The 24,910-nt window shown below is 38.4% G+C and overlaps 1 protein-coding gene across 3 annotated transcripts in view; it reads left to right on the plus strand.

The window, feature by feature from the left end:
- Window positions 1-12,727, plus strand: part of LOC129724126 (paired box protein Pax-6-like) — a 190,923-nt gene extending 178,196 nt beyond the window's left edge. Inside the window, exons 4-6 of one of the 3 annotated variants that reach the window (XM_055678768.1) lie at window positions 2,827-3,132; window positions 3,195-3,379; window positions 3,439-12,727. In XM_055678768.1, coding sequence (XP_055534743.1) covers window positions 2,827-3,132; window positions 3,195-3,379; window positions 3,439-3,999 — 1,052 coding nt within the window. In that variant the 3' untranslated portion in view covers window positions 4,000-12,727. The remainder of the gene's footprint in view (window positions 1-2,826; window positions 3,133-3,194; window positions 3,380-3,438) is intronic. The other 2 variants (XM_055678769.1, XM_055678770.1) reach the window with 2 other exon arrangements.
- The last annotated feature ends 12,183 nt before the right edge of the window (window positions 12,728-24,910 follow it).

Below are 24,910 nucleotides of genomic sequence, written 5' to 3' on the forward strand. Positions count from 1 at the left end.
GCGAATGTGTTTTCAGCAATCACAGAGCTACGCAAATTACCTTTTCACTTAGTACGGTGACTGGAAAAGTTGTTTAAGGCCGTATATATATTCGTTTTTTTTTTTCAACTTGATTGAATCGCAAACTTCAAATATATCCAAATTTCGAAATCTGGATATCGTATTTGACCTCACATGTGACGGTTGATATAAGGACTGTATCGAAAAGTAATAAGCAACATCTATTTGTGAATTTTATTTGATTCCGATCGTTTGCTATTTGATTGTACTGCCGGTACTCGCATAACTGTCCCATACTGATTTTGGTCACTTTTGAGTTATCATCGGGAATCGACTTAATTGTTATCACATTTTCTGGAAAAAAAATTAAAATTGATACTTTTGTATGGAAAAACATGGAAAAAATACCTAGTTGTTTTTGTCCCATATTGAAAGTACCCGCATTACAGTCCCACTGCATAGTGGTACAAACTGCAAACATATAATTTTGCTCCAGATTAGTGTTTATCGGATTACTTTAGGCATATAGAAGTATGTCATTTAATTAGCTAAAGTAATGTGGTTTTTCTGTAGTACAATCTACGTTGCCAATGATACTGCCGGTTGCTGGTTGAATTCATATGTGATGGGACAAAATATGCGAGTACTTTTGAAATGTACCCGCATATTTTGTCTCATTTTGTCTTTTTTTCAAGTTATATAACGTAAACCCAATTCCATCCATGGTTTTTTGTTCTCAACGATAAACTTGTGCTGTCATGAAACTGTTATTGTCATTGGTTCTGGATGTAATTGCTGGAAATCCGAAAATTCACGGATAATATTAAATCGCCGTTTTCTCAACATGTTGTTTTTCATTATGGGACAGTTATCCGGGTACCGGCAGTGTAGGTAATGTTCTTTTCAGAGCACCAAGTGTGGAGAATTTTCTCTCTGGTTTCAAAATCTATTCTAGCCATGTCGAAAACAAATCACAAAATTGAAACAAATGGATTGCACAACGTTTCTTTGACATGTAAACAAACCTTTGCAAGTATACACACGAAGCGAAGTTTAGTCATTTTTGAGTAAATGAATTTTAAAAGTTGCAAATTACTTAACGATACAGTTCTTAGATATGTAGAGGAAAATATATCTTTCTTTAGATCCGTTTTTTGTCGATCTGAAGAAGTTTGCCACAAAAGAGTTTGTTTTTCAGGCTATTCAATGTGGCCAAAAACAAATAATACCTAACAATTACAAGCTGTTGTAATCGGTTTTTTACTACAAGTTGATGAGCATCAGCATGTAGCTAAAAGCTAATTGAAACTTCTTGAAATATATTAGGTAACATTTGTTCAAATCTCAATAACGTGTCTACTCTATTCAGTTTCTGACACTTACGACCAACCAATCAACAACTTTTAGCTCTTGTAATTGAGCTGTCATTTTATCAGTAAGACTAGAATCTTAAGCTATTTCAGCTCAGAAAAAAATCTATAAAGACAGAAAGATTCTACATGACTGACGTCTGTCATAAATCAGATCAGTACTGCCACTAAATTAATATGAACCGTAAATCGTACACTTACGATAAATCCCATCAAGCCACGGTTAGCGCTCAATTGCGTTTCCATCCCGAGCCAGATTAGATCGTTCATGAATGCCTCTCCGGGGACCTATCATAGCCACCGAAGTACACATCTCAATTTACGATTTAACTTAAACCTGTCACCTCGCGCATCAAACGCGGCATCTCGAGCGATCACTGACAAACGGCGACGCACGGCGCAACTGCGACTAATTCCACTCGAGAAAACTTCATTCCACGCAGCGCGGCGGTAACAAGATCATCATCCCAATCACCAGAAGCCTCCCCGCTTCGGTTGTCGGTTTTGCGCCGAAGGTGGCCATCAGTGAGCACTGTCAATCAGAGTTGGACGAAATTCCAGAACCGAAAACGGTTTGCTCCATTTCCTCGAACCTCCTGAACGAACAGCGTGAAGCAAGCGACTTTACGGAATGTAAACACGAGAATTATACACTTCAAATTAGTTAAATAAGATTTTCTTCTTTCCCCCTTAGACTCCGTCTCTGTTGGGAAAGAACCGAAAAAATTTGATCCCAAAAGCTCGCGAGATCCGCGAACGTAGAAGGGGCAAACAAAAGTGACTAACTACTCTTTCGCTGTGCCCGGTTCCGTTCTCTCGAAACGAGAAATATTTTTCCCGGTATTATCCGAGCCAGTGAGCACGGTTTGAGTATAATTTGACACTTTTAACACATTCTTTTGTTTCGTCCTTTTGCCCCATTTCGAGTGAAAATTTCACCAACTCGAAGTCAAGTGAGCTGTAAAATGCTCAAACAAGTCACTTTGCATTGGTACTCCACTCCGGTGGGGGGGCAGTCAACTGGAATGCGAAAGCCTCACCGATTGCACCGAAGAAGCCCTCGATGGTGACAGTTGACAGGTTGATTGAACATTACCTTTTCACTAGCCTCACGGAAATCGGGGGTAGCTTTTCACACCACACCGACTAATCGGTTGTGAACTCGTTCCGATGAAAAATACTGCTAATCCCCTGTTGTGTTTTCGTCAACAGGGCGGTTTGCGTCCGCGAACACGCGCACGCCCGTGTTTCGGAACCCGGTTCCGAGCGCGCGCGCTCTCTTCGCTCCCAGATTGGCAATAAATCACTGATTAATACGCGAATAAATATTATTAATAACGCCATAAATAAAGTAGTTTCGCCGAGTGCAACTACACGAAGAGCGACGACGATAACAGATGTCCCGTTTCCTCCAGGTTTTCTGATCATTTCTTCCCGCATTCTTTTTAATTCACAGGCGTCTGCACCAATGCGACCGCCCCGTCCGTGTCATCTATCAACCGCATCCTACGAAATCGGGCCGCCGAACGAGCAGCAGCAGAATTTGCACGAGCCGCCGGTTATGGTCTGTACCCCCCGCCACCGTACGGAGGTTTCCCCTGGCCGGCACCAACACACCTGTGGCCACCGGGACAATCACTACCGGGCATGACTCCGCCGGGAAGCAGCAGTAACTCCACGCCGGTCACGCTGGGATCACCCGGTTCCGGATCACACGACACGCTCGGTAGTCCGGATGGGAACCGACTGATTGGTGAGTTTGGTAAATGTTTAGCGGATTCGGAGGGCGAGTTTTTATTGACGGCTTCCGACGGTTGCTTCCAGATATCGAAGGAGAAAACTCGAATAGCTTAGATGGAGATCAACCAAAGTTTAGACGGAATAGAACCACCTTCACGCCGGAGCAACTGGAAGAGCTGGAAAAGGAGTTTGACAAGTCGCACTATCCGTGTGTGAGTACGAGGGAACGGCTAGCGTCTCGAACTTCGCTCAGCGAAGCCCGCGTACAGGTTAGTAGTCGAGACCCTAGTCATAAGTGTTTGACTAATACTATAACTTGAACTACTAGGTTTGGTTTTCCAACAGACGGGCGAAATGGCGACGTCATCAAAGAATGAATCTTTTAAAAAGGTCCAGTTCCCCGAGTTCCCGAGCGGCAGCAGCAGCAGCAAGTTCCGCTTTCACCCCTGGTTCCCCGCCGCCACCGGGATCGGGTTCGGTCACCGGAGTCCAACCACTGGTGGGCCTCACGGGAACACATCACCAAAACCAGTCAACCTCACCGGCAGTGGGAACGTCGTCCCACCAGGCGCAGGCAGCGGCAGCAGCAGTGGCAGCAGCTCAGGCGGCGTCATTAGTCACAGCATCAACTCCATTATTAATGGGCGGTGAACATAGTGCCTTCCGCTCCTTGGTACCCTCCTCGGCGGCGGCGCTATTCGCCGGACTAACCCGTTCGTATGCGGCCACCGCAGCCAGCTGTTCCTCGAACCCATCGGCAAGCCCCATCCCTAGTGAATCGGACGAAGAAATTAACGTGCACGACGATGAGTCTGACATCGAGGTATCCAGCCGTAACGGTCGTGAAGGATCCACACCCCTGCAGCTAACCAAACACGAACGGCACTAGGAAACCAGGCCGGTAGTACTCAATATCCAAGCAATTATGTAAATATTACGTCTGACCCCCACGCTCCCTGCGGTTCCGAAAAACTATTCGGAATGGCCGACTAACACAAACATCCACGAAGCGAGTCCGTTCTACCTTTCCTACCCTCATTTTATTTAGGTTATACTACAGAGGCGCGTACAACACTCATGGTGCAATTTAGATATCTTTCTCTCCCCCTTTGTTACCGGTAGCTTCCATCATGGCCGTCCGTTCGGATGGCCGCACCACTAGCAACAACGACAAAGGAAGCCCTAGAAATTAAATAGCCTTGCCCAGGCGCAAACACGATTACCCCTCGTTTTCGAATTACACCATTAACCAAACTGCCAGCAGTGACAGCAACGCAGTTAGCCATGAATCACGTACTCACCACTCGCCGTCGGTCGGGTGCTGAAGTATGGCGTCCTACCGCTCTCGGTTCTGGTATGAGTGTCGAATTCAGTATGCCTTCTGTGACCAGTGGGCAAACGCATGATGGCGTATTTCGTCGCTCTCCTGAAAATGACACAGATAACAAGAAACCCGATAATACGCATGACAATCAGACAGGGATTAAAAAGTGCTACGCACTTGACGGCAACGTTTCGGTTTGGTCCGAACAGAGCGTTGCGAATATGAAAACAGATAAGTCTAGGGGGGATTTCACGCCAAACCGTCGATCCCAGTGAAGCTTTGTGAGTTGTGTTTTCGGAATTCATTTACACAAAAATACTTTCCAGTTTATGTGACTTTAAATGTTCGATTCTCTAACGCTATAAAAACTGTAACAACGTTGTTGAGCCCTTTAGTATAGTATTTATGTTATTCGTTACTTTTCGGCATTTATTTTGTGATTTGTATTAAAAGATTGATAGGATTTTTTCTCGGTATTAAATTTTCTAATTATTGTAAAGTTAAACATCGCCAGAATGTTGAATAATTTTGGACGTTCCACAAATTGAGTTTCAAAATTTGCGTTTTAAAATCACTGAAAAATATTATTCACCAAAGTGATGACAATGCAAGTCAATGAGGAATATGAAGATGGTAAGACAGTGGTGAAGCCACAAACGGCCGACTTCGAGCCGCCATTTCGAATTTTCAAAAGCACAAAACTGGGTAATAGTTAATGAGTCATCTGTCAAAACGATTTTTAATGACATTCTGCACAGTATTAGGAAAATCGTGGAGTTTTTATTTTAAATCCAGATGCTAAAACCTAACAACACATTCACATGTTATTGAAGGATGAAGACTGAAATTATAACTTTACGTTACCAGCAATATTGCACCGCACCCTTTCAAAGTTCTTACATCTAGCTCAGTTATCGATGCCGTTTTAGAAACGCTGGAAATGAAACGTCGAGCAGTACCTATTTCCATCATTTGAAGTCCCCGTTCCACCTGGTTTTGGTTTAACGACGATTAGTCCTATTCCGATCTTGAATCGATTCTGGATTTGCCTTTCCTCTATTTTCATACTTTCGCTATCCTTTCCACTAAATCGCCATTTTTTAATGTCGAGACGATTATAACAAATTTAGAAAATATTCCATAAATGTAATGAAAGTTTTAGATGGATCAAATCAGGCTGCACTAAAGTCTCACAAATCTCACCGAATCCGAGCATGCAAAATTGAGGGTCCAAACTGAAAAAACTTCGCTGTTCTTCTCACGCTGGTGTAGCAGGTCTGAAACGATTTGTTTCCAGTGAAAGAATTGAAAACTTTGCTATGGTTAAAACCATACTTGAAACCATCTCGTAGTGAACTATGATGATTCCGCCATCTTCTTTGATCTTCGTTAGAATGATTTTATCAACTTCAACTTGATTCTGCATATACCTTTTCTTTTTTAGTAATAATTCAATCGTTTCACTGGCGAGTAGAATCCTCACATGTTTTCCCGTCGACAGTGATAAACTCCGAACAGCACTCTTTTTTGGCAGCTACAATTTTTTTCGGATGTTCGAATAAGTGTTGTGTTTGCCGCACTTGTCAACCCGCTTTCCCGAAGTTTCATCTGATTGGCGTATGCTAAATCACGTCTCAAGTTTACTATCTTTCGGCGTTTAAAGCTTCTGAACTAGGGGAGGGGGAGGGAGTTTAGAAAGCAAGAAATTAAGGAGTTTGAGCGGTTTTTGGAAGTATTGGCTTCCAAAAACTAAATTAGTTAGGAGATGCTCTAATGTTTTACAATATTCAAATCAACATATTTTTAAAAATTCCTTCATTTATAGAGTCAAGTATGCCCTTCAAAGTGAGACCAAGAGATATTTTTTACGTTTGCCCCAAAAAGAATGACATACAAATGAAAAACGCATATATTTTGATGAAAAATATTAATAACTTCGAGTAAAATTGAGATATTCACGATGTCAGCATTGCAAATTGTTTCTTTTAAAAAGCTCTAAAAGTCGTTCAAAGACAGTTTTGAGATGAAACTTGAAATAAAAAAAATAGAGGGTAATATGTGTTTTTTTCAATATAAATCGGTTGTTTTCAAAGATAGAGAAAAACTTTTTTTTTGCAAAGCTACTTAAAATTAATGGAGATATAACATTGTAGAACAAATTTTTCTTCTATTTACAAAGATAAAACAGTTCGATACTTGATTGCATCGAAAATGTTGGTGGCCCTAATTTTTGATAATTTTTCAATGAACGCTTTATCATATGTAACAACTTTGTGGAAAAAAGTTTTTCTCTAAAAAGTTGCTACAGTGCTCTAGACCCAAATTTCCCCCTAAATTTAGTTTCTGGACCATTGTGCATTGCAGAACACTTGTTTTTCTACCGGTTAAATTGAAAAAGTTTTGAAATAGGTACACCTTTACCGAAAAAACAATATGGCGAGTATTTCAAATGATACCAAATCAAAAATGATGAAAGTCATCAGAACATATAAAAAGGTTCAAATGGACACAAACGTCAGAAAATAATTAGGTTCACGAATTTCTACTTCAAAGTTCCTTTCAAATAAAAAAATATCCATTCAATTTTTATTATTTTCATTCGATGAAGTAAAAATATTTTTTTGAACTTTTGTTTCCAATCTAGTCACTAAACTGAAAGAAAAAAAATGACAAGCAGCAATAAAACCTAAATCATTTTTTGAATGATTTTTTTTTTTTATGACAAAACGCTATTTGATTAGATTCTGTTTCAAAGTAACTTGATGAATGTTTAAGATTTTCCGGCGTTTTAGTTAAGCCCGTTTTGTTTTAGTCAGCGCGCCTGTATACTTAGAATTCCTGATTGTTAGTAAACTGAAGTTATCACCATATGAGTTGTCTTATTTTAGTGTTTCTTTTTTTTTTTTTTTTGGTATTTAAATTCGTTTTTTTTTTTTCACTGTGAACACCTTGCTATTTTAAGCAAATATTATTACCACATATGTAACACTGCAACCTAGCTCCATCGCAGCAAAAAACGCTCATTTTTCAAGCTAATAACAGTCACCGCGCGACAACACCATCTGATACGCGTCGTTCAATCTCACCTCAACATCGTCGAATGAAGCATCAGAAGGAGAACACGCAACCCCTTTGTCTCACTCGCTGTAACCGAAACTTCGTAAACTCAGTTCGGCTTGCGCTTGCCGAAGAGAAGATGAACACTCTTTATATTCCACACGACTGTTGCATGTGTAATCTTTTGCGTTCTGCTTTGCCTTCCGTCTTTCGGATGAAGTTAAAAACAACTTCTAATGACGAAAATATTGCTTAAAATGAATTTCTACAATCGTCGTCGTCGTCTTCGTCTTCATTATCGAACTGAAGCGACTATAGTCAGCTTCAATGAAATCGTCACTTGGATGGATGAGAGTAAATTACTTCGGACAAACAAAGCGTTGATGCCGCTGTTGCGTTTTAGGCCGTGGACATACTGGCGCGGCTTACGTTGTAAAGACGGTTCACCTTGCCGTGGGTTAATGTACAGCCCTAAGTAGAGCTGTACATATACCAGCGATAGGGCGAGTCGCCTTCACAGCGCACACCGCGCCAGTATTTCCATGGCCTTAAACATATAGGAGCAGGAATAAGGGCTAGGAAAATTATGCTTTAAAGCTGATATATGCGATTTGTAACGTATTACATATGATTTGAATGTAAACGGGACGGGACCTAATGTAAATAATTCGTGCAATGAGACATGTAATATGTAACGTGTAACATATAATGTATAATGTGTAACATGTAACGTGTAACATGTAGCGTGTAAAATGCTCCACGCAACGATTTGCAAAGCCTGCGACCAAATACATCAATCACAGCACCCAACATGCTGGTCCTTACCTCACAGGTCAAAGCGAATAACTTGCCTCGGTTCATCGTCATCATGCAGTTGACGATACATTTTAAATCGTCAATTGAAGCAAAATTTGCCTTGAAGCCTAGCAGTTCAATCTGAACCGACGATACAAATACGCCGAAAAAGAAACGACGAAACAAAATGAACCGAGTGAAAGACGCTTGTTTTGTGATCAGTGAGAGGGAGAGCGAAACAAAACGAAGTTGATATCAAGTCGGGTTGAAGACGAAGTTGAGATGCATCATCGTCGCTTGACTATGCACTCATGACGTTTAAAACATTATAGACCGATAATTCGCTCCACAGGTACGATTTTGAAACATGATGTATGACAAACTTTCAGTTCTTAAGTAATGCTACAAGTTTGTCGAAGAAAGCAGTTCTCTATCTCTTATGCATAGAGTGTGAGAGCCAATATTCAGTGGGATATTCAACCAATATTCGCGGTGAATAATATTATATTCACCGCGAATATTGGCTGAATATTGCATTGAATATGGGCTCTCACACTTCAGGTTTCAGAGTTAGCCCTTTGCACTATTCGACAAAGTTGTAGTCCTGTAGTTTCTCAAAATGTACTTGACGAGCGAGCTGTCGACATGCGGTGAAGAAGCTCTTAAAAATTGAATATGCCGCCTTGCCCTTTAATAAGCAACAGTCTCATAAAACCACCAGATTTGAACGTTTATATGTGTTTTCTGGTTTACAGACATTTGTTCAACAGAAGATTGAACTGTTTGAACTTTTCCGAAACAATTGGCGTTTCGAAACAATTGAGTTCTTGAAGAGTTTTGTAATATAATATGACAGCTTGCTGAAAGCTACTTTTATGTGGAAGTTTGATTAAGTGCAGTAAAATAAAAATGATTGCCTTTGAATTAGTTTCAGTTGGTGGACCCCTCGTTCGCTTCAAAATTAACAAGTTTTTAATACAAAGAAAATTTCATATTTTTATCAAGCAATAGCTATCTCAGAGTCATGCTTCAAAACTGTCTACAAACAGTGGGCATTATGCAGGAAACATCTAAGGCTTTCATATAGAGTGTTCAAAGTTTTGACCGCCATCTTCAATTTAATCAGTGGAATGCGTTTTTGTAAAAGTTGGTAACTACCAATTTTCTTTTGAGACCAACCTTTGAATGTTAAGAAAAAATCCTACAAGATACATTCACAGAATTAGGTGAGTCGTGCAAAAAAAACCCAGCGAGCTAATTTTCTGTAACAAATTTCAATCTTTTTAGCGCGTGCAGCGCAGCATAGTGTTAGGCCGGTAAAACTAGAACTTTCATGTCAACATTTTTGATGTTTTATATTTTTCAGAGGTTTCTTACACTCTTAACAATCTTTTCCCAAAGTTTCATGAGGATCGGTTGATATACCGATATCTGGTAGCCCTTTGAATGTTGCGGTGTCAGGCAATTTCGAATATTTTTATGTTCGAAAATCACCAAATCACCAGGCCAAAAACATATATTTCAGAACTCATACCTTACAGTTTCGTGAACGGAACGATCCTATCGTCAATAACCTATGAGAAATTTACCGTACTTTTCAATTTTTCGGGTCCCGGTTTGCACATCGTTGCTCAAAACGCTGAGTAATGGTCAATCCCAAATCCGCAAAATGGGAAAACGGGGAAAAATACGGGAACGTACAGTGACGTACGATTCCTTATTTTTCTTTGAAAGGGCTATTAATTACCTTCGATTACGGTTTGAAAGTTACGAAATTCTGAAAAAAAGATGGTCTATTTTGGAACAACTCCGGTTAAAAAAGCAGCACTCTACGGATCAAACAAAAATACGGGTCTAAAGTTTTTCGATAGAGAACAAGTATGCCAATGTTGGGCATAGTCTGAACAAAAAATAAATCTGTTTATAACAATGGCATTTTAGATCAATAACATTTTCTGACATCAAAAATGACTTTAGCTCCCCAAAATTGGCGTCACATGTCATTTTCAAAGACCTGCTACTATGCGCGGCCTGGCTTCAGTGAGAAGTGCCCAACAATGAAAAACAAAACTGCTCATTTATATGTTCAAAAGGCATTTGTGAGTTTAATTATTGGAAGTTATCAACAATTTTGACATCTGTAGTCCGATTTTTCAAAACTTCAGATATATTGAAGCTATGGTGCAAGGGCATTTATATTACTTTTGTGAAGCTTCAAATGATACAATTTTTTTGAATGGTTAGTTTAGAATAAAATATTCATGTTGCTCCACAATATATTTTTGCAATATCTAAATTTTGTAGTAGAATTCATTCATCACAAATTCTGCGTGTTTACAAACATTTTCAAAAATTTAATACATACTCCGCATAATATTCTATGTTGAAAAATTCAAACAATTTCCGAAGAATCATTGTTTAACCAAAACTTTGTAAAACCTATAAGTTTTGAGTGAAAATTGTTCGCAAAAAACTCAGACTCTTCCAAACAATCATCTAGATTTTTTTGGTTTTGTTTTTTATTATATTTTATGAATAAATTTTAATTATGAAAGATAGTTTTCATCAATTTAACTCCACATTTTCAGCAATATTGCCTACTTTTTATCTAACAGTGCGTCGTTTCTTCTTTTTAGTGTGGAAATACTAAAACCTAGATTCTGGTGTTTGATATTTTCCGATTATGACCATTAATCAATCATTTTTTAAGGAAAACTTGCATTTTCAATTATTGGAGCATGATTTTCTTTTTACGCACATCAGCCTCCTGTGCATTAAGACAAAATATTCGAAATGTGTAAGCTAGAATACAAACATAAGTATAGCAATTTGTTCAATTTCTTTTCCTCTGTCATGAGTTATCTTAAGATTATACAACTGATATTGAATCGAGGGAGCCTATTTCAATCCGTCCGAACGTATTTTAGGCAGTTTGCATCTGTTGGCACGGATTTTTTCTAATACCCAGAATATGATTTATCGAGAAATGTACGCTAATCTGAATAATCCATTCCTTACCCTATGCAAATTACAGCTGTAACCACAGCTCTCTGTTTCACTGAAATCTATAAAACTGCTACCAACTTCCAGGTGAATTAGCGTGAAATCCCTCCTAATCGACCTTTCGACTGCGAAGCAGGTTGTTTCGTTTTCTAATGCAAAAACTCACCACACGCGCCCGGGGTAGGAACGAGGTCACCTCACATTTCATAATCTGCAGAAGTTTTGGTACCGAAAGGCAACTACGCGAATGCGTCATCATCTCCGAGCGCAATTTCACATTCCGTTCCCCCGGTTTCCACACCTATAACACCCACACGAATACGAAATAACGAGAAGAAAGAATGCAAGATCTGTCACGCGAGCATTTTTGCTCGCGATAATCGGTTCGTGTGCGCTTGGGCAAGGTTTCCTGTAAACTGTAAATAACCTCCAAATTTCGATCCCTTTCGAAAAGCAATCGATTATAAAAGCACTTTATTGCACCAATTTCTATGTCAAAATCAGTCGCAAACAAAAACTATGACACGACAGTAAACGAAAAAAAAAACTAATCATTTATCTTAATTATGTATAGTCCAAATCGCGCTGTAAACAAAAGAGGCAGAAGTAAAACCACCGTCCCGGGCTCGGGTCGGATCGGGTTGCTCGCTAGTGTTACTGTACAGACAGATAGATTCGCACCCATTATCACTAGAGCAAGACTTAAGGAAAAAGTAAGCAAACAAACACACAGAAGAAACCATTCCCTCTCTTTATCGTTATCCCACTAATCCACCACCATACCCCACTCTCCCCTTTTCGCGTTTCACCGTGTACGAACGCACGAACACGGCAAATGGTAATTAGTGAGATTGTAAATAGCTGCTTTTTATCGCGATACAACAACAACACAGAGTGTGTAAAATAGGCAGAGGCAGTACGAGTGGAAGATCAGTCTCCTCCTATCTCTATTCAAACTAACTTGCCGAAGTCGTCTTGGATACTGATAATGGATGACGATGATTAGATCGTCGTGATGATGATGATGATGATGGTGGAAAAGTAAAGTAATACCTAATAGGGCGAAAAAATAAGTGAAATAAACACACATTAGAATGTGACGCTCCGCAGTGTTATAGATAAGCAATTTGAAAGTAAATTAATTGAGTTGTACCGCAAGCTGGACACGAACACAGACACACACATACAAAGTTGTAGGGTTAATTAAATTATGTATTTTATTTAGTGCGATAAGAGTTACTGAACTCCTCCTTTTCCGTCCGTGTCTGTAACGGTAGAAGCGAGGAAATCGAATCATATAGGCAGTAAAAAGCGAGAAAATAATTAAGACAGAAAAGCAAGGAAAGCAAGGATTGCGAAACAAGAGGTGATCGTTTACGTAGCAAAATCGATAATGAAAACTCGTGTTATTAGTGTAAGTAATGCAATTTATTTTGATGAAGAGATAAAGATGATTGAAAACTAACTCGATGGATGTGTTGTGTGCTTCTATTTATATATCCGAACCCTCAAGACAGCAACGGGTTTTCTAACTTTACAACGTGTACATAGAGTAGCATGATTGAGGGTAAACCCTATACAACAATTCTCTTGTGAGGTTATCGAATTACATTTCTAAAATTTTCTCGACGACTGTCTGCTCTCTACATACGTAATCAACATCTAGTGCTCATAGAGTTCTATTAAGATGAACCTTATGATGTTTCCTCAGTTTTTTAATGATGACATAAAATATTCGCGCTTAGAGAAGACTCGGTTAAACTAAAACTAAAAGGCGTTTGATTTTTTTGCAATTCTGTAAATATGTTTCAACTTTATTTAAGATTTCAACATGAAATATAAATGAACCGCGTTATTTCTTTTCTTACAAGTCAACAAAATATTGAAATAAAATCAATAAACGACACAATAATGTTTTTTTTCGAGCGCATAAATATTTGGAATCTAAATTTAGCTTAGGCAGGTTTAGCGCAGCATGTTACGCCCCAGAGGCTGATTTAGGATTATTTGAAGCTCCTTACTCACCTAAATAATAATTTCTAGGAAGAGGCCAGGTTTGAAAAGGGTAAGTACTTAGCAATAAATTGTTTATGATATCCTTACTAGCCAAAAAACGACGCCATCTTGGATTTTAGAATGGCATATGCCATTAGAGTGCGGCTGCCCGGTTTGTCTATTCTGGTTGAATCGAGTGCGATTACCATGCAAATAGAGACATACAAAGAAGTCGTATCTACCAGATGCGATGCATGACAAAATTTCTTCGGCGGTAGGTACAGCGGTGTACTTATTTTGCCAATTTCTAGCTATGTAACATTCAAGCTCTTGGAGAGCCCTTTTTAAGTCGAGTTTCCCATACCGGCCAGAAAGCAACTTGCCAATTTTGTCCTAAGGAATTACATTTTGGTATATTTTGAAGCAAAAAAAAACCTAATTCCCCACTGTACGCAACGAAATGCAACCAAAAATCACTTCAACCCTCCCCAGTCAACTAGTTAGTAAAACAGTAAAGAGTAGAGGGAATTGCAACGCTTCTATTACAACACTTCGAGGCTTCGCTGGTTGAATCACTAGATTTTCAAATTCAGACGCGTAACTTCGATATAGACGTTAGTCAACGTCAAAAAATTGCAGGCAGAATAAGACGAATCAGCTGGAGCCACCAACTCCGTAGAAGAGCAATTCTCGCTGAAACTAGGCCACTAGGTGCACAAGGTCTTTCAAATTTGATATAAATGCACATAGTTATCAGAAATAGAGAGAAATGATAATGCCATTTTTGTTTGATCGAATTTGTTGACCCCTTGGTCACCAAGGGGCGAAACAGTTTTCAGAAAAGTTGCAATTTTAGCAATTCTTGATGTGTTATTTGAGCTATATCTCTAGAATTCGTAATGTAAAGTACTACAAGTAGCAATTTTCTGCAAAGGGTAATGATAGGGCTTTCATTTGAAGTGATCAGAATTTAGGCCGCCATCTTGAATTCGGCCACCATCTTGGATTATATCAGAAAAATGCAATTTTCACCGTGTTCGCAACTACCGATTTTCGATCTGAGACCAGCATTGGAAAGCTGAGAAAAAATGCTATAAGATGCAAGAAAAACATTTGGTAAGCATCAGTGTTAGCCCATCAATTGAAGCTATTTTCCAAGCTTAGCTTCAAAATATTCAACGTACACCGCGCGATCAATTGGAAGGGGAAGAAAAAAAAGCTCATACCGGTTTTATTCATTTTGTTTTCCTACAACATTAATGCTTAATTTAGCAATGAACAAGTCCAGTGACAGAGAGAGTGTCGTCAAAAGGCAAGCGGAATAGATAATAATAATAATAATAATATTAAAGTGTTATTTTTCAACATTTATTCAAGTGCAAATTACAAACGTCATAACTTGCACACAAACTTTTATCAAAGATAATTCTTTTTTTTCGTCTCGGTGTTATTTATTATTTGCCACCCCCTTCGCTAAGCTTGATAACCTTGGACATAAAAAGAATTCGAAATTTGTATCAGCCTTATTGAAGTAAAATGTTGTCTACAGTATGTATAGGAGGGTGGCAGCGAAAATGGTCTTGTTAAATTTCTAAAACCAACCATTTTGTTTATTGACCTAAGAAATGATCTGTGCAAAATTTCAGATCATTTGGACATGAGTTAGTGGTATCTCAAAGTGTTCAAAATGTCGATGTTTTGACCCTCGAAAATGGACCTCCCTAATGAAAAATCTAGTTCATGATGCCTCATAAACATTAAAATGATCCACCGAACCACATGCAAATAATTTTAATATTTATTAGGCATCTTAAGCTTTATTTTTTTAGGAATGTTAATTTTCGAGAGTCAGAGCATCAAAATTTGCAACGCTCGAGGCACCCCTAAATCATGTCAGATTAAACTAAAATTTTGCACAGATTGTTATTTTGGGCAAATAAACATAACAGACACGGTCGGTTCATTAAACTCGATGATGACATTTTTTCCTGCATCCCATTGCCACCCTAATGTATACACTGACATCCAAGCAAATCCGCATTATGATATTATTGTACTTTTACTCAGAGCAAGCCAATCGTAGTTTACTGTTGTTCTGGTTTGCTGAGCGAGAACGAAACTTTTTTTAAATTTAATAGTGTTGGATGATTCAAAATTGAATGATTTCATATTTCAAACAAAATGGTGATAAAATGTGCCTAAATATGTATGAAGTTTCTATGGTAGAATAAAGTATGTAAATAAATTGAAATTGCTTTACCGCAGCAAACATAAAGTAGCGTTTTCACAGGTGACGCATTAATTATTATCAAATTATTTTGATGAAAAAATTGAATTTTGAGGGGATTAAGAGAGAGGCAGGTTACGTTACAAAACGACATTAGAGAAAAAGTGGTTTGGCGTACTCACATCACTCACTTTCAAAGAGTTGCGTTGCAGTAGAGAAATGAATGCTAGAGAAAATTGAAGAGACAATAGGAAAGAACAACTTAGGAAATGAAGTGTTTTTCTGTTACCATTAGTGATGTCGCTTACCGTGCAACGCACGTACTGCTTGAATTTCAGTTCAACGTTCAGTCAACGATCAATTCGAGAACAATATTCAAAACAACTTTTGGTATTTCGTTTAGCAGTTAGTCCGAAAACTTCTGTCTTCTCGAAAAAATTTTCCATGCAAAATTCCCATTCAATCGTGCGGCAGCCTCTTTCCCAGAGATACAGTACAAAATTCTATTTTCACATACAGACATACATTTGATTCATCCTTCTGTTGCAAAGTCTAAAATAGTAGATATCCCCGACATTCCTTCAACAAAAAAAGAATAGCGATAAAGTTTTCAAAGCCAAGAAAGGCTATGAAAGGACAAGCTAAATATTTGGAAAAGAAAATTGTTTTTCTCCTAGGTTTTAGTAGATTTTTTTTTATCAAAACAGACTTGAATCTTGGCGCTCTCTATTTTCTTCGCACGTACGAAGAGTTCTGTATTATCTAGCAAAGGTTAACCCTTTAAAAGACCGTTTAAACTACGCAAGGAATCGACATAATTGTTACTATAAAAAATGAAACATTATAGTAACTAGAATGTTACAGTAGGACATCATTCGTTTTGCATGGAAAAGATCGAAATAAATAATTATTTAAGTGGTATCCTAAAAAAAATTAGGAAGAAATTTGAAGTTTGTCGTCCAATACGATATGTCCATGTATTTTAACGAAAAGAAAACGGCATAGTCTAAGACACAAGGTCCTAAATAGAAAGTTACTGGTGAAAAACTTACCACTTTTCACCAAATAAAAAATGAATTTCCTAAAGACGTTCTAAGATCGTGGTTTGTTTACATAAAAATGAACCCAAAATGAAAATTGTACACTTCTAGCAGTCCTAGAAAAAACTGAAGTGTTCTAAGACACCTTTAGAATTCTCTGGTTAGCTCAAATTTAGAAACAATATTCTAGGTGCAGCGAAAAAAATATATTTTGTCGGTGGCAATATCTAAACATATAAAAATGCAGCTCTGTCTGTCTGTCTGATTCATATAGGTTTGGAAACTACTCAACCGATCGGCGTGCAATTTTGTATATAGGGGTTTTAAGAAAGTTGACTAAGATAGTTTGATACCCCTTCCTCTTCTGGAAGGGAGGGGTCCCATACAAATGCAACACAAATTCATGCACATCTCGAAAACTAACCAAGCAAATGGAACCAAATTTGGCATGCGGATGTTAATAGGAGTGATAAATATGTCCATATTGATTTGATACCCTTCCCTTTTCTGGAAGGGAGGGGTTCCGTACAAATGAAACACAAATTTCTGCACATCTCAAGAACTAACCAAGTACATGGAACCAAATTTGGCGGGTGGATGTTTTTAGGGGTAACAAATATATCCATAATGGTTTGACACCCCGCATAATCAATAACCATAAAACGTGCCTAACAACTAGTTCGGGATAGCGGGGGCTTAGCGTGGTTGGTAACGTCTCCGCCAACCACGCTGGGTTCGAATCCCACCGCCGACATAGGTGTCGATGGTTGTGAGGTGGCGTGATCCACTCACAACCAACCCAACTGGTCTAGATTCAATCCTAGCCGACACCTGGAGATTTTCTGAGGCGAAAAATCTCTGGGATCACGCCTTCCCTCGCATGAAGAAGTAAAGCCGTTGGCGCCGGTCCGTTAATCAACGGGTCGTGAGTTAGGGTCCTAGGTGGAGTCGCCTCCCCGGGCGTCGGTGATTGGCACAATAACAGTGGTGGAACTAGACCGACGGTAAATGAGCGAGAATAAAAAAAAACTAGTTCGGGATATAGTCCCAACTGTATGGGGTATCCGTAAACCATATGGATTATCATCCGTTTATGGTTATTGATTATGCGGGACTCCTCCTTCTTCTATAAGGGAGGGGTCCCATACAAATGAAACACAAATTTCACACAGCTGGAGAACCAATCAACCAAATTAGACAGAACACAACATTAGCATGTAAATGTTTTTAGAGGTAACAAATCTGTATGTCCATGATGGTTCGACACACCTCCCTCTGAAGTGAGGGAGGGGTTCCAAACCAATGAAACACAAATTCCTGAACATCTCGAGAACTAACCAAATACCGATTTAGGACCGAATTAGGCAGGTTAATATTTTTAAGGGTAACAAACATGTCCAAAATGTTTCGACACCCCTCCTTCTTCTGAAAGGGAGGGATTACACACAAATTTCTGCACATCTCGAGAAATAATCAAGTGAATGGAACTAAATTCGATATGTTGAGGTTTTTGAGAGCAAGAAAAATTTCCGACTCCAGACGCCATTGTTCAATTTAAGATGGAAACTTCCGGTTTCTATCCGGAAAATGTCTCCAAAAACCATTTGAAATCCAATATGGCGACTTCCGGTTTCCGAAAAACAGCGGGATATAACCAAATACCACCCAATGTGGGTATTTCCGAAATCGTGATGATGCCCTGAAGCCACAAATCGACCTCAGACAACATTTTAAATTTAAGATGGCGACTTGCGGTGTCTGGAAAACATCCGAAAACGTCCAAATACCACCCAATATGGGTGTTTCTTCAACCAGAATGACGCTCAGAAGCCAGAAATTGTCTCCAAATACCATTTTGAAATCCAAGATGGCTACTTCCGGTTTCTGGAAATCATCCGAATATGACCAAATACCACCAAATATGGATGTTTCTTTTACCAGAATGACGGTCAGAGGCCAGAAATCCGAATGCCATTTTTAGATCTAATATGGTGACCTCCGGTTTTTTGAAGAATAACGGAAAATTTGGCACTATTGACACTAGTTTTAAAAAAAAGCTTGGAAAAAATGCTTTAAAATACATCTAGTCCGATCCTGCGCAGAGTTGCGCAGAGTACCCTTCTTTCGAAGAGGAACAACGAGTGTTCGGCATATATTAAACATGTAAATAAAAAAATGTAAATTTAAATTGCACACCGTCAACAGAATAACAAATGGCTCGTATTAGTTTGATAATAACAACGTTTTTAAACAAGTTTCAGTATGATTAATCACACTATTTTCATATTTACAAATTTAACTCATCAATATTCCGATATTTAACGCAGTATCGAAAACTAATCATTGTTTATGTCTTGGATCACCAGCACTGAGTACCAAAATCATGTTTTAACTTTGTATCATACCAGTCGCAAGTAAAAACAATCGTGTAAACACAAACCATTGACATAATAAATCGCCTACTAATTTCTACAGAGCAAATAGTGAATTATTATTTTGACGTTAGAATCTGGATTTTAAAAGCTTTCCTTAAAGATACTTTAACTGTTCTAAAAATGAACACAAAAATAAAGATACCGGTGGAAGTGAATGAAAACAACAACTGTCTTTTAGGCATCATGCATTTTATTTTCCAAAAAATTGAAACAGTCGTAAAATTTTCCACACATAATATATATAAAAAACATGAAAATTCCGCCGGCGTCGAAAATACGCTTTTTATGCAAAAATAATAACCAATTAGGACTCAGCGTCCCAAAACTATATAAAAACCATGTATTTTCCATGATTTGAAGACATTTTGCTGCTTGGCCAGCATTTGTATGAAGTCGCCCCACTGTGCACTGGTATGAAATGGCGTTTAAGCTTCATCTGTCAGTGTAAAAACGGTGCCATTTCATCAATCAAGACTTCACCATATAAATTCCTATGAAAATTTTGTCTGAATGATTCAATTTTGGATGTTTTAGGCTCTTAATAAATTGCATTTTCATAGGGTGCCAGTGGAATACATGAGAAAAATTTGACCTTCGAATTTTGTTTAGAGGTAGGTTATGAACTTGTTTGTTTGTCGACTGTAGCGGTTAATTTTGTAGATTTATCGGGTTAATCAGTCCGTGTATAGAAGCAAAAACGATTTTTTGTTTCTTAATCCGACAGTTTCGGAAATAAAATCACCGAAACGGTCGGATTAAGAAACAAAAAAAAATCGTTTTTGCTTCTATACACGGACTGATTAAGCCGATAAATCTACAAAATTTAGAGGTAGGGCTAAAAAGTTTTGTCCTCTCGTAAGAAGTGCTCATGCAAAATGTCTGCTTAATCGGACTTCAAGAGAGTGGTACCTCAATGCAATCAAAGATCAAAGTTGTTCGTCTTATGACAAAATGTAGAAGTTGTCAAATAGCTTAGAAATGCATGAAACGTCGAAACCTGGTGCTTTCCGGAGATTTTTTTTTAACAAAATCAACTTTCTGCAATTTAGAATGTCTTCGAGCAGAGGTAGCTCCAAACTTGACATACTTTATACAATTCACGAAACATTCAATACGACATCTTAAACTCACGATGGCTGAATTCCTGTTTTTTTGAAGTAGAATACTTATCTCGGGAAGTTCGGCTACATAGGGATGTGAAATGAAAATTTAAAACCAAAAAAAGTGAATAATATGTCCAATTTCAAATGCTACTAAATCGGTTAGTATTCGATGGATTTCCTTCGTTCTTGCAGCAATAGATTGGAAAATCTTCCAAGATTCTTCCCAAAATAAGATAATTGTAATTTTATTATTCACACTATTGTACTATTGAAAATAGTCAAGCCTTGTCAAAACAAAAAGTTCGACCTCTGATTGGTCGTTATATGCTTGCTTCCCAAGCACGGTCGACAGGATTATATACCTTGCAATTGAAAACATGCTATTTGGCCTATATAAGAGCCTGTTTCAGCCGGAGCCGCTCATAATAGTTCTAGACAGCGACAACAGTAGTCGTCCTTCTTTAGCAGCAGCACTAGCCCTGTGGTTGGTCACCACGTCTCAGGAGCAGCGCGGTTTTTCTCAGCGTGTGTCGCCAGACAGCCATTATTCCCCCCGTGTTGGAACAGCATGAAGATTGCCATCAGGAAATTTAATTTTGGAAATCGAAATGCCTTTTTTAAGGCAAATAAACAAGTCATTGAAAGTTAATAATTTTTGTCAACGCAAGCAAGCATTCTGTGTTGCATCCTAGCAATTCAAATTTGTCGCACCCGTCTAATTTACTGAATGTGAAATAGCTTCCACAGTGCATGTTGTCCGTGTATCTCAATTCCACCAATGTTAGGGCAGCTCAAAGGTTGTAATTAGCAACCGATTTTGAACCGCAACATGCTTTTTTCAAGGCAAATAAAAAAATAATTAAAGGTTAATAATTTTCTGGCATCAACACAAGCAGACATTCTGTGCGGGATGCAATCAAATTCTGTTGTAGCTGTCTAATTTTTACTTTATTTAGTAAACTCCCCACTGTAGGGGCAGCGCAAAGGCTGCGATCAGCATAACCGACATTGAATAATAAATTGCCCTGTTAGAACGCATCCACAAAAGCAGTTAGGTCGACTATGCAGAGCTAATATGAAGTCGATTCAATCAATCAGCATAAACAGAATTTCGTCGTCTCCCAGCTGCCAAGTTGCAACATGATGCAACACGCAACAGCGAGCAAACGAAATCGCTTGAAACCGCAATAAGATACGGGTTAAAACCGTTGCGTGTGTGAGAGCACCATCGGTGTTTATTCGCTGGATACACTATCTACTGTCTACTGAACGCAATAATCTGCTTACATGCGACACGGGGACGGGAACATTTTCTTCAACGAAGCTGCACAACACGACACAAAACATGTTATTTTGTTGCTTCAATGAGAGTGCCATCGGTCCGGCTCGACAAGAAATCATTTTTGTGCATCCGTGCTACGAAACTGAGGAAAAACTTTAGAAACTGAAAAAAGAGGTGGAGCTTATCAAATGATCGCTCTGAGCCGGAATGAAGTCACACATATTTTTCAAGTTATATCATTCCACCACCTACGAAAAATAATTCATTCCTATTTTCATCCCTATATAAGGGCCTGTTTCAGCCGGAGCCGCTCATAATAATTCTAGACAGCGACAACAGCAGTCGTCCTTCCTTAGCAGCAGCACTAGCCCTGTGGTTGGTCACCACGTCTCAGGAGCAACGCGGTTCTTCTCAGCGTGTGTCGCCAGACTGCCATTATTCCCCCCGTGTTGGGGCAGCATGAAGATTGCCATCAGGAAATCCAATTTTGGAAATCAAAATGCATTTTTGAAGGCAAATAAACAAGTCATTGAAAGTTAATAATTTTTGTTAACGCAAGCAAGTATTCTGTGGTGCATCCTAGCAATTTAAATTTGTCGCACCCGTCTTATTTACTGAATGTGAAATAGCTTCCACAGTGCATGCTGTCCGTGTATCTTAATTCCCCCAATGTTAGGGCAGCTCAAAGGTTGTAATTAGCAACCGATTTTGAACCGCAAAATGATTTTTTCAAGGCAAATAAAAAAAAAATTGAAGGTTAATAATTTTCTGGCATCAACACAAGCAGACATTATGTGCGAGATGCAATCAAATTCTGTTGTAGTTGTCCAATTTTTACTTTATTTAGTAATCCCCTTACTGTAGGAGCAGCGCAAAGGCTGCGATCAGCATGACCAACTTTGAATAACAAACGGTTAACGTTTATTCACTAAAAATTCATCCAATTCAAAACAGGTTTTTGTCTGAGTACAATAATTTGCACAAAAAGACATTAAAAATTTTACCGCATTATTAGACGCGTTTCTCCAGTCATGCCTCGTGAACGTGAAGGTTTCCTATCACAGACATAGATTTCGTGCTCCAGCACGTTACAACACGTGGAAATTGTCTTTTTACTAGTCCTGCCCATAATTCAAAAATTGGCTAATATGCCACTTTTACCAAAATCGAGAAAACAGTTGCTCGTGATGGTACACACCCTAAACAAGGTCCCTACGGAAGCCGATTGTCAAAAAATGCATTTGGGAAGGCAGCAAACGTGAAACAATTTTGGCTAATATCCAGAATAATTGAGAATTTGGCTAATATCCAATATCCAATTTGAACCTGTGGCATGTTCACGAACCAGTGTATTATTACTGAACTAAGTTACTTCTAACTTTCGAAAGTGTGTTGTAGCTTGGTGGTTACTGGCGACTGGTGAGCGATCGTAAGGCCATTGCATCAAATTTGACTTTTTCACGAAGAATATTTGACGCTACAAGAATTTATTTGTTGTACTGCGAAACCCAATGATCAAAACGTGTGACTGTTTCCTTCTGTCATAAACCTTTACATTTAAAAAATTGATATTTAGCTCTTTGATTAGGAGTATTATTAATAAAGATTAGATTCAGATTTCATTTTGGATATGATGGGAAAAAAACGGGAAAGTGGATTGTGAGATTACCATGAATAATAATATTTTCGTTATATTATTATATTGCCGCACGTAACAATTGTCTCGTCGTCCTTTTCATCCTCACTTGTGCTTCCGTGTTGTTTTATTGAATTTAAAACCATTTGCATCACCAACAAGTACGATATAATTCACATCGTATGGATATTAGCCGAATTGCACACCGTTTTGTCAACTGACTTTTCGTTTATAATTGAAAAAAACGGCTACTGTGTTGAAAATACGTGGCGGATGGAATTTTTCTACAGATTTCTCTATTTCAACTCAACGGCAAGGGTCCAGCATATATGAAGGGTGACATACTCAATAAAAAAGTTGTCATGAGCAGTCAAAATATGTTGTACCGATAAAAAACTTTCAAAGGCGTTTTTCTCGATATGATGCCTACGGCATATCAGCCAATTTTTTAATTATGGGCAGTAGTGCAACATTTCTTGGAAGTGTTTTATTATTCTCGGGTAAGATACTACGAGTGCATTTATTACATTTATTGAGAAATCCATAGGAAGTGTATTCAGTGCTATGTCTAAATATATGAACGCCAAATACAAGCGTGATGCTCGGAAACGCGCGAAGGACCAGCATGGGGGAAGTGCATCGAAGAAATCAAGTACCAGTACGGAGGTCAATTTAAAAGCAGCCAGAGGTAACACGTGTCCAACCTCTGGTTGGGACGCTGGAGAAGGGCCTTCTACTAGAGGTAGGAGAAATCGAACCATTTTAGGACAACCAAACAAATGAATTGAAGATTTAATATTTTCTTGTTCTGAGCTTTAACCAAAAGTTAATTATCTTAATTTGAATTCACATGTACATATACTCTGACTGTTGAAACCTGTTTGCGCCGCAGAGAGTTTGTACTTTTCCTGTTCAGTGAGGTCGTATTTATATGTGCAAACTGAAATTGAGTAGTACTTCAACTTCGTTTGCACAGAATTTTCAATACTGCCAATGAGCGGTCAACATTTATTTACTAGGAAAAATGACTGACACGCAAGCAGCCGGGTTATCTTTCTTGTAAAAGTATTCTACTTCAACCTTGCGGTCGTGGCTTTGCACACAACCTTCCTGTGATTTTTTTTTTGTAAAATAATAAATTCTGGAAATCGATTGTATGCGGTGGAATATTAGTATTTATGGAATCGAAATGATGTCTAGAGAACAAACATCGATGCTCGACACTATATTTGATTCCAAGATGGTGACTTACGGTTTTAGGAAAGTTAGATCAAATAAAATAATATTAGTATTTCCAGAATCAGGATGACGTCTAAAAACCGAATCGATTTCCGATGACATGTTAAAATTCATTGCATACTTCCGTTTTAAGGCCATCTGGCAAAACCGACCATGTTTAACTCAATGAAGGCAGTTTTAGAAACGGAATTACGTCCAGACATGAAACCTGGTACGATGCCCTTTTGGAGCCCGAGATGGCGACTTACAGTTTGCGGAAGGCTAAAAACCCCTTAAATAACGGTATTTTCGTTAGCAGAATGACACCTAAAACCAAGAAAATGATCTCTAAGAGATTCATGGAGATTCTTCCGATCAATTCGACACACCATTTGTACCAAATACTGTTTTCAAGAAACGGTTTCAATTGAAAAAATCGACGTTTTCCTATGTTTTTTATCGATAACCTTTATATAAACCCATCCCTACTAAACTTGGCATTTGAGTTTCTTAATCATCACCCTAATTAGATTTTTTTACATAAAGTTTATTTTTAGTTGTAAATTAATCATCGATAGTGACGATATTAATAATGTTATTCATTTACTGAAATGTGAACTGTGGAACTACACCCCTTCTCCAAAATTCCAAGCCAATCTCACGAGCAGTTTTGCAAACAGAAGGT

Source organism: Wyeomyia smithii, chromosome 2, assembly GCF_029784165.1.
Source record: "Wyeomyia smithii strain HCP4-BCI-WySm-NY-G18 chromosome 2, ASM2978416v1, whole genome shotgun sequence".
Taxonomy (NCBI): domain Eukaryota; kingdom Metazoa; phylum Arthropoda; class Insecta; order Diptera; family Culicidae; genus Wyeomyia; species Wyeomyia smithii.